The 13,467-nt window shown below is 28.6% G+C and overlaps 2 protein-coding genes across 3 annotated transcripts in view; one reads left to right on the top strand and one right to left on the bottom strand.

Annotated features, from left to right (window-relative positions):
• The window catches only part of LOC129216091 (phosphoenolpyruvate carboxykinase, cytosolic [GTP]-like), an 87,935-nt gene extending 81,513 nt beyond the window's left edge, over positions 1-6,422 (top strand). The window contains exons 10-11 of the mRNA XM_054850241.1: positions 316-554; positions 2,258-6,422. Coding sequence (XP_054706216.1) covers positions 316-554; positions 2,258-2,476 — 458 coding nt within the window. The 3' untranslated portion in view covers positions 2,477-6,422. The remainder of the gene's footprint in view (positions 1-315; positions 555-2,257) is intronic.
• A 1,273-nt stretch (positions 6,423-7,695) lies between these two features.
• LOC129216090 (acyl-coenzyme A diphosphatase NUDT19-like) overlaps positions 7,696-13,467 on the bottom strand; it is a 120,583-nt gene continuing 114,811 nt past the window's right edge. The window contains exon 4 of one of the 2 annotated variants that reach the window (XM_054850238.1): positions 7,696-9,820. In XM_054850238.1, the coding sequence (XP_054706213.1) occupies positions 9,600-9,820 (221 nt within the window). In that variant the 3' untranslated portion in view covers positions 7,696-9,599. The remainder of the gene's footprint in view (positions 9,821-13,467) is intronic. The other variant, XM_054850239.1, reaches the window with a different exon arrangement.

Raw genomic sequence — 13,467 nt, 5'->3', positions numbered from 1 at the left:
TTTAGGCTCCCGTACTATAATATAGAATCAAGTCAGTGGAGTGCATTAGGAAAGTTCATAAGAAGTATTAACTGTGGGCAATACAAATTTGGATATAAATTATGATAGATATCAGCTTATAAATCTTTTGGTATATTGTAATGTCTATTGAAATGTTGCAGTTCCCTAAACTAGTTAAATTGTTGCAAATGAGAAATGACCTGAAAACTATTTGTTGGCTTTTTGATTTTGTTTATAAAACATTTTGTCCTCATATATATGTTTTTTAATCTAATATGTTTATAAATTTTCTGATTTAAAAATTTTTATTTTTAGGAAAAGTAATCATGCACGACCCATTTGCTATGCGTCCATTCTTTGGTTATAATTTTGGTCATTACTTGAAGCATTGGTTAAGTTTCGGCAACAAACAAAACCTTAACTTGCCAAGAATATTTCATGTAAATTGGTTCCGAAAGGATGAAAATAATAAATTCATGTGGCCTGGTTTTGGTGAAAATAGCAGGGTTCTGGATTGGATCTGCCGTAGGGTAGATGGTGAAGATATTGCTCAGGTATTTGTTTTTCAGTTTATTGTAATTGAATTTTAATGTGCATTTCTTTTCTTTTTTTCAACGTTACAAATTTTCATTTGTTTTAAGAACTGATACTCATTTTTATCGCTGGTCAATCCATGTTTAAGATCCGCATAGTGTGAAAAAAATATCTTTTTTGAAAAAATGAACTATTTTTCGAACATTTTCTTTTTTTTTGAGTTTTTTGTGGAAAAATTCCTGTCTTATCCTGCATGTACAGAGCATGTTTGACTATCACAAATCTAAATCTGAAAACCCATTGGCCTAAACAATCTCATTGGGAATGACCTGAAAGTCGAAGGTTTTTTTACTGATTTTTTTTTTCAGATAAAATAATTGAGCTTAAAAAGTTTTGTGATGCTATCTAACGGTGACGTTGAACTGTTTTTATGAATGAAATTTTGTGAAAGGTCTAATTTTAAACAAAAGACTTTTGTCGGATGTCTTTTTGTCCATAAGCTCATTTCTTTTACATAAAAAAGGCATTCCTTGTAACACCAAAACATGTGTCTGCAGTAATCTGAAATTTTGTGGAAATAAAATTTATTTTACAAGATCCATTATGTATTCAAAGATATTGATGTCCCTGTTAGTTAAATTATTTTTATGCGATCTAGTAATATCTGTACCTCACACTAACCTAAGTTCAAAAATGGCGATTTTCAGGTAATAACTGCATTGCGCATAGAATCTTATTCTGCATTGAGCCATAACAACTTAATTCTGAAAAAACTCTCCTTTATACTGTATTACCTCGCATTATCCGTCATGCCGCAAAATTAGGTAACCACCATATTTTCAATAACACTTGCCTAGTCCTTTCCGGCATGCAGGAAAAATCGAGGTTAGGAAAAATATTCAGTAAAAAATATATGTTCAGCTTAAAAATGAATATAAGTTCTATACATATCTTATTAGTGTTAATAAACAGTTTCCTTTTCTAAAAATATTTACTAACAATCTCATTTGTTCTTTTAACAAGAAAAATATTGTTTAATAACAAATAATTTTGTTAAAGTGAAATTAAAACTAAGTAAGCAAACATTTAAGCAGTAGTTTACCACCCCTCAACCAGTGCCAAAGAATTTAACGTGCCAAAGAATTCAATAAGTAAAAATTAAACTTATATCTCTAAAAGGAACTTAAAATAATTTATTAAAAAAAATTATGAACAAATCACAGTAATGATGATTGCTTCTGAATTGATTACTTTATTGTCATATAATTAAATCCATAATTGATCTGCCGTAAATCACAAGCACATGTAGAATGCAATACGCATTTTTTTTTTATTTTTTTTAAAGAAGGTTACTTTTGGAATTAATTTTTTTCCTTACATTGGTTTGCTTTCTGATTGGTACTGAATGGGGAAATTTTCTTTTGTTTTGTTGCAAAATAAACCTCAAATTATCTGGCATGCCGGAAAATTGACATTTCCCGGCATGCTGGTCAACCTCGCTTTCTCCCGCCATGCCGGATAATGCATGGTAATACTGTAATTATTTGCAAGTGTTATAAGAGCCTGCGAGTCCTAACCTTTGTATGCATCTGACAAACGTTTTTGTGCTCTCCCGCAAAGTAGTATAAATGTGACCTACCTAAGCCTGACTTAGAGGTACAGAACATGTCTTTGCATGACTTATAAATATTTTTTAGTTCTTAAAATGTTCTTTTTTATGCAGAAAACTGCAATAGGATACATTCCAAAAGAGGGTTCACTAAACCTATCTGATCTTTCCACTCCGGTGAACACAGATGCCTTGTTCCAATTGCCTAAAGATTTTTGGATGCAAGAATGCAAAGAAATTGAGAAATATTTTAGCGAGCAAGTGCATAAAGATTTGCCGGAAGAAATTAGTATTGAACTTAAAAGTTTAGAAGAACGTGTTAAACAGATGTAAATATTGAATGAAACTATTTTTTACCCAATTTTAGTAGGTGGCACAATTTGTTTGTAAGAAAAGTTTAAAGTTGTTATTTCAAATGTTTTGAATCTTATTTTGGTAGGATTTTATTTTTTTAGAGCTGTTTATTTATATTTGTCTTATTTTGTGCATAAATATAGTTTTAAAAAAATCTGTCAAGTTTAATTTATCTTCAATCATATAATATACTATGTAAGAAATAGTCATTTCATTTCTTAGAGTAAATTTTAATGTGAAAAATTAAATTTCCTAGTCATATAATTTACTTTTATTGCTCTTTCATGTTGCAAAGAAATATTTTATGGCATAATTGAAAGTAAGTTTTTCAAAAGTACTGGACTGACTTTCAAATCACTGTAGAAGTCACAATTTTATGACTAAACAAGAGTATAGGAATACTCAAATCAATTTTAATGTGCCTCTATTTAAAAACAAAAGTTAGTTTGATTTAAATTAAATGTTTTACTGAATGTATGATTTTTATACTCTGTAATTGTTAAACATTGAATTTTTTAAAATAAAAACCATATTACTTAAAGAATATTCTAAGAGTCCACAAGGAATTATTCAAGGTATAAAGCGGTTTTATGCTATATAATTAAGTTGTGAAATTCAATTGTTTTTATAGTGAGTTATGGTTTGCCTTTTAATAATATTTTTAAAGGAATAAATTTGTCTGTAACTCTTTTGTGAGAATGTTCTGAACTTCATTATTTTGAAGATTATGATTTTTTTTTTACTTCACAAATAACAGAACACTTAAAGTTAAGTAGCTTTCTGACATATGTCTTCAAAACTGTTAAAAGCTTGATTATGTATGATGATCGTTTTTTTTTTTTTTTTTTTTTTAAATTTCTTCTAAGTAATCAAAATATTTTAATAGCTCTGTAACATGCCACTGGTGGAAACATTTTATTGTAAGTCGTTGTTTAACATTTTAAACTTTTTATTTTAAAGTTTTGAAAAATATTTTCTTAGTCAAAATTATAATGAGCACTATATTAAAATTTTGTATAGTGTAAAATAGGAAGTCAAAACAAATTTTGTTGGCCAAATTATTTCTAAAATTCAATCTATTTAATGATTAATAAACCTAAAAATTCAAATTGAAGGGATTTAAATTGACAATGAAGGGGGAGAAATCCCGTCAATAAAATGTCTTATCAAAAAAGTAGGAGAACCTTGCTGCCCTTTTACTAATTATTTGTAAGGTCATCTATTTTGAAAACTCTGTTACAACCAAACATACAAGACTCCAATGTGTTTCAGGTTTTGAACATTTTTTTCCCATGTTTCGTGACTTATAAAAAATATGTGCATGAATTTCCATTAAATTTCCTGAAAGTGCTTTTTTCTTTTTTTTTTTTTTTTTTTTTGAAATTCGTTTATCAAATCCCACTAAGGAAAAAAAACTTTTAGGTAACTTAAAGCTATTGTTAAAATTAAATGCATGTTTTAAAGTTTTAATGAGTTTATTAAAAATATATTGGTACATGCATGTATGTATTAAGTACATGTATGTATTTGTAATAAGCTATGTGGCGAATTTTAGTGTGCATATGTGTGTCAAATTATGATTTATCTGTCTATAAAAAGCTATATTGCTTATGTGATATCTTGAAGATTTTCTCCAAGTTCTAAAATTTTCTTTTAATCGGTGTATTTTGCTCATTTTCAATTTATATGATGTACATTTTTGATTAATCAGAGCATTTAAATTTTAAAACATTAGTAGATTTTAAATTTTTATGCTTATTTCTTTTTTGACCCAAGTATGGCTTTACAGATTTTGGTGTTTTTAATTGTTATTGAGTAAGCATAATTTTTGTATGCAAATCCTTTAATTTTTTTTACTCATTGTTTCAAAGAGCGTTTTAAAATATTTAAAAGCAACAAAACAAATACCTTAAATTATTACTTTAACTCTGCAATATTTTTCTAAAATGTTCAACTAAAAGTGAAAACGGTTAGAATGATGTTTCATCCTATGTTTTCTCTTTCAATGCATTAATATTATTACGATCAAAGTCATTGTGGCCACTCTATATTTGAATTTCCTAACCAATGTTTGCTCAGTACAAAAAGGGTTTAATCTTAAAATTGGATGTAAACTTAATCAATTTATTTCAAATTTTTAAAAATATTTTTATAAGAAATAAGAGTTGAAAGATTATACGTTAGAGAAATCCTATGCGTAGGAAGCAATTGATTCATATATGTTTTATGATTAAAAACGACCTTCAAATTTATAATTTTACTAGAGATACGGATAATTTATTTCTTTTTTGTTACCTTAATAATATGATTGCTACAGATTTTTTAAGTGTTGAACAAATAAGGATTTCAAAGTGAGAAATGCTGATAAGAACTGTTATTTTCAAGCATATCCTCACTCTCAAATATTCTATTTTACTGTTTTTATAGTAGAAAATCGAGACATTTTAAAAATTAGTTTCCCAAGTAGATAAATTTTGATTATCCTTCCCAGAATTTGAGAAGAACTGTAATAATGTCAAATTAACTATCCCCAGTTGTTAATACCTTCCTAGAAGTGGTATTCTTTCCCCCTCTACAATGGTCAGGGAAACTAATTTAATTTATTTAAATTATAAAATTTCTAAAGTAAAATTAACTTTTCAGTACATTATTTGTTTTTAAAGAGGATAATGGAAATATTCTTAGAGTTAAGAAATGTTTCCGGGGAGGGTGTTTTCTGTTTTCCACATGTCTTCGGTCACAAAATATTCCGACTTAACCACAACAATTTTTAATGAGACATTCCCATTTATAATTTCAGAACATTTTTTTTTTTCTAAACTTGTATAGTTACAGGATTGAATTTTATTTTAAGTAACTTTTAATAATATTATCATGTCTTAAAGAAAGTTTTAAAAATCATTCAGTTGATATTTACTAAAAATTTGTTCTCAAGAGTTCTATTTCTTCTCCCCACTGCCACATATTGTCCGCTAGTTTTGTTTTCCAAGAGTAATTGTATTCAAAATTTATTATTTAGAGCTTAAATTGTGTGATGTCCAAATGTTTTGTAGAAAGTTGTTGACAAATCATGGTTTTATGATTCCTAATGTAAATTTTATTAGCTTTAAAATATATTCATGCCTTATTTAATTGATGTTAGTGCTTTTCTTCAATTCATATATTGTTTACTTTGTTTGTATGCAATTTAATAGGGTAAAAATGTTTTTATATGAAACTTCTCGTTGAATGTTATGATGTGAAGTGAATGAGAGAGCTAAAATCATATTTTTGTGAGGATGAGAGAAATCAGTTATGAGAAGTAGGTAACTCCAATTATAAATTTATAATAAAGCTGTGATGTTGAGCTGAATGATGCGATATTTTTTATAAATGTTTTAAATTTTTACATTTTATTTGGATATTTGAAATGTTGCAAATGCTTTATTGTTCTCAAATGTTTTAATAAAACCAGTTTGTTGTGCATTCAACAAAAAGTTTAAGAAAAAAATGGTAAATTTAAAAATAATTTTTCTTTTATGCCATGGGTGAATTGTACTTCATTTTTGGATAATGTTAGCAATTTGTGTCGTATTTTATTGTTTTGTCTACAAAAACGTTTTTGCTCATAATCTATTAACATTTATATGTCATGCATTTATATGTTCTTCAAATTGCATCAAAACACAAAACAAGCTCTTTTAACTTCATTAATATAAATCTATACCATACATTATTAACAACTGTAATGAATACTTTAGACTTGGTAAAATTAATTTGAAATTTTAATTCAATTGCTAATTTGAAAAGCTACCCATGGTATTTATTATCTCGTAAAGATATGAAATGAAAATGGTCAGGGTTTCTTTGAAGAAGTTTATGGAAATAGTACTTTTGTTCAAGAAATAAAGTAGCTATATTGTATTGCTTATTTTCCTTTATCAGAGTTTGGCTCATATTTTTGTTTTTTACTGTAATCTAAAAAAAAAAATCATGGATTGTCTTTTATATTTCAGAAAATGTACTGTATTTCTAATGAATTTTCAGTGAAATTACATTGAGATGATTTAAGTTTCGATAAGACCTGCAGTAAGTTTCATGTAAAATCTAACTGATTGTTTCAACTAAATTTCCCATGACCTAAGAAACTTCTATGGGATAATTATATAAACTTTAGATTTTTTCTAAGTAAGGGATCTTAAACTGAAGGTTTTTAACATTGGACTCCTAGAGAACAAAATGTATTTATTGTGTATCTTTTCAATATTAACCTATAAGTGAAGTGAGTAAAATGATAACAACATGTATAAAATACAAATAAAGTAATAAAATAGAGTCAAAAACTCAGCAAACAGCTGTTTCAGGGCTGTTAAATGCAAGCCCCTTCATCACTGCATAAAAGGGAAGAACGAAAAGTTCACACAATGTAGACCGAACAACAAATGAACAAAAATGGAAGGAAGCAAAGTAAATAGACATGGAAACTGGAAACACATGCATCACAGAACAGCAACCACACCTATAGTGCGGAAAAATATCACAAACAGAAAAAAGTTTAAGATAAGATTTCCAAACACTGGGGAAAGGGCGGGAGTACTCGACAAATCATTAACTATTGAAGCAGAATTTTTCCAAATGTAATAGGAATCCCAAAAATCTAAATCATAAATCGAAGAACACCCACATGAATAACCTTGGCAGAAGAAAAATCGAAAATATGATTGAACGACATGGGTTATTATTCATGGGTGTTCTTTGATTTATGATTTAGATTTTTTTGAATCCTATTACATTTGGAAAAATTCTGCTTCAATAGTTAATGATTTGTCGAGTACTCCCCCTTTCCCCAGTATTTGGAAATCTTATCTTGAAAAACTTTTTTCTGTTTGTGACGTTTTTCCGCCTTACAGGTGTCGTTGCTGTTCTGTGACGCATGTGTTTCCGGTTTCCATGTCTATTTACTATGCTTCCTTCCATTTTTGTTCATTTGTTGTTCGGTCTTCATTTTGTGGATTTTTCGTTCTTCTCTTATATGCACTGATGAAGGGGCTTGCATTTAACAGCCCCAAAACAGCTGTTTGCTGAGTTTTTACTCTATTTTATTACTTTATTTGTACTTTATACACGTTGTTCTTGTTTTATTCATTCCATAGTACAAAGTTTTCAACTGCTTTTTTACAATATAAGTAAAGTATATAAGCACCAACTGTGAGTAAGGCATTGAAAAAGTATTTTGTAATATATTCAGTAAAAGCCCTCTAATGCAGACACTAATGGGACAAATTTTTTTCATCCGCAATTTAGGGATGTCCCCAGGTTAGGGATTTAATAACGAGTTTTGCCTTGGAATCAGGGAATTAAAAGTTGTCCACATACGAGGGGTGTCAGCATTTTAGGGGTGACCGTTAGGAGAGGTTTTACTGTATAATGTTTTAGAATGCATACATGTATTCTAATTTTATTTTCATAAAAAGGAACATAGGATTAGGCAACATTTAAGAGTTTTGTTTAAGGTGAAAGTTCAACTTTATTCAAAACTGATTATTTACATTTTTTTGTATACATTTACATAAATATGCATATATTTGTACACATTCACATATGTGCAAAGCAACATATTCAGACACTTGACTATGCATTTAAAAGTTACGTAACTTCTTACCTATTTGCCCTGAGTGTGACTGAAACGTTAAATCACAAATAATCATTTTGAAAAAGTTGAAACTTTTGTATGATCTTAATTATAAAATTGAATGTCGAGTTTAAAATGGATTTTTTCTCGCTGAATATAAAAGCTAAGTAACTTGAATGCATAAATACTGGAGAAGAGGAGAAGCTATGTTTAAAATTCAACTGCATCGATAATTCTGAATCAATTTTCAGTATTTTTTGTAATCTAAATATTTGTATATTATGAAGGATAAAATATAGAAGAGGGATTTTCTTTCAGAAACATATTTAGCTAAAAATTGTTTTCACCTATGCATTAATTTACTAAGCAAGACATTTTATGTCTTGTCAATAGCTTGATTATAAGAATTTATGTACATTTCAAATACTTTTAACTGCTACACTTTGTACCAAACTTAGTGGCAAGAAAATACAATTATGCATATAATTGAAGTAATTTACTTAACAACTACATATTTAGTTTGTAATTTTTGGCAAAGCAACCTTATTGTAGTACATTTTTTTTTTTTTTTTTTGTTATGAATAGAAATATATCCATAAGGAGAGGTATTTATCAAAACAAAACTTGCATAATTTATTTAAATGAAATTTTGTTTATAGAATTTTATCTTATATGTTTACCATTATTTGGCTCTATTTTCTTTCTTCTTTAAACATGAGTAAAAAGGAGAAATATTCATTGACTTTAGGTCAAAAATTAAGAATTTGTCTATCTCATCTGTTTTTGTAAATTTGACAATTTTAACAATTTCTAAATTACTAATAAATAACACTCTTTACACAAACCCTTTACAAAACCACTTAAGCAACCTCCATAAAATTTTTAAGTACGTTAAAAAAATTATTGCTTGTACTTTGTTGATTTTTTTTCCTACAGTCCCAGCTGAATTTCAAATCTAATTTACTGGAGATAAAACTAACAATTTTCATTGATTCAATTATGAAAGTGAGGGTGGACTTCATGATGTCATATCCCAAAATTAATGACCAAAAAAAAAAAGGGTAAAATATTCTATTTAGTTCTTAAAATCTATCTTGGCACATTTGTATTTTGTTCTCATATTTTGGTGCAAAGAAATACATAAAGGGGACAAAACTCAATTCTTCAGATACACAGACACTCATTTGAGATGAAAATCTCGGAGATACTTGATTTGATCAATGCAACACATGTAGCCAATTTATAGTCGATTTCTGAACTTCTGTATAGTTTAGTTATTTATACAAAATGAATGTCAGCAGAAAATGTTTGAGCTCTTCAAATCGGACAATGTTGGTGTTCAAAATTCAAAAAGCTCCTCAAGACACTAAACTACCTCAACAGCTTTGACATCTGCAAACTTGCTGCCCTAAAGAACCTTCTGTTGGACAGAGTTATTTTGACTTGCGTCATCTTTTGGCTTTTTGCATCATATATTTGGTGCGTAATTCATCATAAGTAAGATTCTGCTAGAGGTCGATCTGGTTGATATGTCAACGGCTGAAGGTGTCCGCATGTGGGGGTGATGGAACAAAATGCAGTGCATATGGGCCCCCTGACTTCCATTCTGTGAAGTCCTGTGTGCCTCTTCCTCATCTCATCAACACTAACTGCATAATCTGGACCAGGACTTTTCCCAAGGTAATCTGGTTTTCTTGGATACATTTCATCACCTGGAGAAAAAAGAATTGCGCTTTAGAAGTATTGAATCACTATTAACATATTCATCTGACAATATTGATAGCTTACTGTTTGTCAAATAACTCAAAACTACGTACATAAAATTGTCAACTAGCATATTTTGGTACATCAGTTATGTCATATAATTAACTGAAATGCATACATTCAAGTAAACCATTATCTATTTGCAATTTTAATAATATATCAACTTGTTTTAGACTAGTTTCTCAGTCCTTTTTTCTTTTATTTCTAGTTTTTATTACTGTATTCTTATATATTTATTTACTTTCCATTATACGAACCTTTTGATATGGTTTTGATTAGATATTTTAGAATTTGTTAGAATCGAGATGCACCCCTTGCGATTAGAGTATATGTTGAAATATTCTCCAATACCAAATGTTTTTCCCATTTCTATTCTTAATTCTTAGTATAAGGTACTCTTTTTTGTGTGCTATGTTTTGAGAAAAGACGTTGTAGAGATATGTACTATGATTCATTCCGCATCAACTGACTTAATTTTTAAAATTGTCCGAACTCGACTATCTCCATATTGAATAAACTTTTATACGGGGGTAGATATGTTTTTGAAACTAAGCTATGCAAATTTTCAGCTTCCGAGATCAGGGTTGTTTGGTTTAAACCATGGTTTAAACCAATTGTTTTTTTTTAAACCATGCGGTTTTTAAAAAAATTTTTTTTTTTTTTAAATCCATTTTACAGGTTTACATTGATTTTTCCACACATATTGAATAAGAAACAAATTATGATTGGAAAAAGCTTCAAAGCTAGTCTTTTTGTTCAAGGCTTTCAACTAAATTAATTTTTTCTAAAGACTGTTGGAGAAAACAACGGTTCTTTTGGTTTTAAGTGAAATATTTTTAATCTGTTACAAACAAAAACTGTAAAATTACATTTATAAATAAATATACAGGGTGTCCGAAAAGTCCTTGACACATTTAACCTAAAATACCATTGTTATGTGTCGAGGACTTTTCGGACACCCTGTATATGTAATGTATTCAACTCATTTCAGAAATATGTGTATAAATCTTTTTACAATTACATAAAATCAACTTTACACCACAATAACCTATGCATAAATACATAGCAACTTTTACGTTATAAATTAATATTTTTATGTTATTTAGTACTTTAAACAAAAAGCAAGTTTAGAAGCTTTTCCAGAGCCTAATCAATTTTTGAGTTATAAATGATATCTAAATGACAAAAATATATGCATTGCACTTTTCTGAAGCTGGTTTTAGTAATGTTGAAGACTTTTAAAGACGGTTGCATTGCATTTTTCAAATTCTTTTTCCTGGCTTTTCCACCACTCAGTCACTGTTGCAGAAGATATAACGTTTTTGGCAAAAAAAATTTCTTGAAATAGAATTTGCTACACATTTATTTGTTCTAAAGAGTTTGCATTTAATATTTTTTGAACTTCAATGCTGGATGCAATATGTATGCCAGTAAATAAGCTGTAATTTAAGCCATGTTACACTAATTTTTGATTTGGTTCTTTGTTTTAGCGATAGTCGATATCTTTTCCAAGTCTTTCCAAAATAAGAACGGAGTCGAATATAGAGCAGCACTTTTTTTTTGTCAGTACAACAGCAATCGATTTTTGACTGTTCAATCATGTACTGTTGTACATTTTGCTTTACTTCAATATTTGCGACATTGTGTATATAAAAATCAGCGTTATGTAAGATCAGAAAGAAAAAATATGAAAATTGTTCTTTTGAAAAGATTATGCTTAAAAATATAACTTTTACCTTTATTCGATAATTATTCATATTATGTTGGTTTTATAAAGTTTTTTTCTTGGATCTTCATTATATTTTATTTTAACCCGCATCACAACCACTTCTTGAAGTATTTCGTATCATAAAGGGTCTATATATACATGCATACTAATATGTTAATCAAGTCAAACATTTGAATCAATATTTCCCCCACAGAAAGCTATTTTAATTATTTAATTTAGTTACCAGATTTTGTTCTTATCTCTTTAATTAATCAAGAAATTAAGTATAATGTGACTATTGAATAACTGTTAATTACATGGAACCTTAATTACCTTCCGAAAATTGTTTTTCTCGCAAATAGTATTTAAACCAAAAAACCCGGTTTAAACCAAAAAAACCTGGTTTAAACCAAAAAAAACGGTTTACCAATCCTGTCCGAGATCTAGGATCTCCCTTTGGATCTAGGATCTCCCAGAAAAGTGATCCAAAATGGGGGATAAACTTTCTGTTACAAATTGCCATTTTTAGACTTAGTTTGTAGAAAAATTTAACACACTAGGAGCCTGACATTTTAGGAGCTTGAAGTACGATTGGCTGTTAATACATTCAAGTATTTTTGTGAATTTAAACTCATTAGATTTTTTATAGCACGCATGTAAACTCGTGATAAGGTGCAGCAGGGAAATTTTTTCCTAGATTTTCAGTAGTCATAAAATTTGAATAAAAATAATTCAAGGGCTTGCTTGCACTTTATAATTGTATTCTCAAAAATAGTTGCTTATAATGGATTATAGTTTCAGAGCTTAAATATTTATTTTCTGAAAGATATTGTCCTCCAAAGTGGCTATCAGAACCGTTCAAGTGAAAAAAGCTTATTTTCAAACTGCTGTAGCTCAAGTTTGTCGCCTCACATCTTCTTTTTGTTAGTTTCATTAGAAAGAACAGATTTTTTCCTATCAAAATAGGTTCCCCCCCCCCCATGGCGTTATTTCCAAAAAGGATTGATAAAGTGCTTGAAATTCTGTCTGTCTTAACTAATTTTCATGTTTAAGCTCAGGTGGGGAAAAATTTTATCACACTGGAAGCCTGAAATTTTAGGGTCTTAAAGTACTTTTGGATGTCAATACGTTATAGTATTTTTATGAGTTTGAGTTCATTAATTATTGTGTAGCACGCATGCAAAGTCTTGACAAAATGCAGTGGAGAAACTTTTTTCTGGATTTTAAAATGTCATAAATTCTGAACAAAAATGATTCAAAAGCTCGTACTTTGTAATTCCATTGTCAATATACATGTTTTTAATGTGTTATAGTTGTAGAGCATAAATATTGATTTTCTAAAAGATATTGTCATCCAAAGTATTTATCAAAATTGTTTACTTAAAAAGTACCTATTTTCAATGCGTTGTAGCTCAAGTTTGTCACCTTGCATCTTCTTTTGGTTGATACCATTAGGAAGAACTTGTTTTCTTCTATTAAAATAGTTTTTCTTTCCGATGTTTTTTTTTTTTTCATATAAGCATGAAAAAAATGAGCTTGAAATACCGCTTGTCATTCACGAAAAAATCTTGTACACAATGAATAAAGAACGCTGAATGCCATGGAAATCAGCTTATGGGGATTTTGCAACTGTTATCAATAAGAAATAGTTTTTTAATTATCTTTTAAAAAGTTACTTCACAAATTAAATATGATAGAAACAGGAAAATTTCTTGTTCTAGAAACAGACTGATACATCAGCCAGAACAAGAAAAATTTTCTTTTTCTATCATATTTTGTTTCCAAAATATTTTTTTTTTTTTTAAAGATAAATAAAAAACTATTTCTGACTTATAATAACAGTTGCAAAGTCATAGTAAGTTAGTTTCCACATCATTCACCATTCTT

Source organism: Uloborus diversus, chromosome 2, assembly GCF_026930045.1.
Source record: "Uloborus diversus isolate 005 chromosome 2, Udiv.v.3.1, whole genome shotgun sequence".
NCBI lineage: Eukaryota > Metazoa > Arthropoda > Arachnida > Araneae > Uloboridae > Uloborus > Uloborus diversus.
Note: the sequence above shows the minus strand (reverse complement) of the source record. Positions and strands in the feature narration are given on the sequence as shown.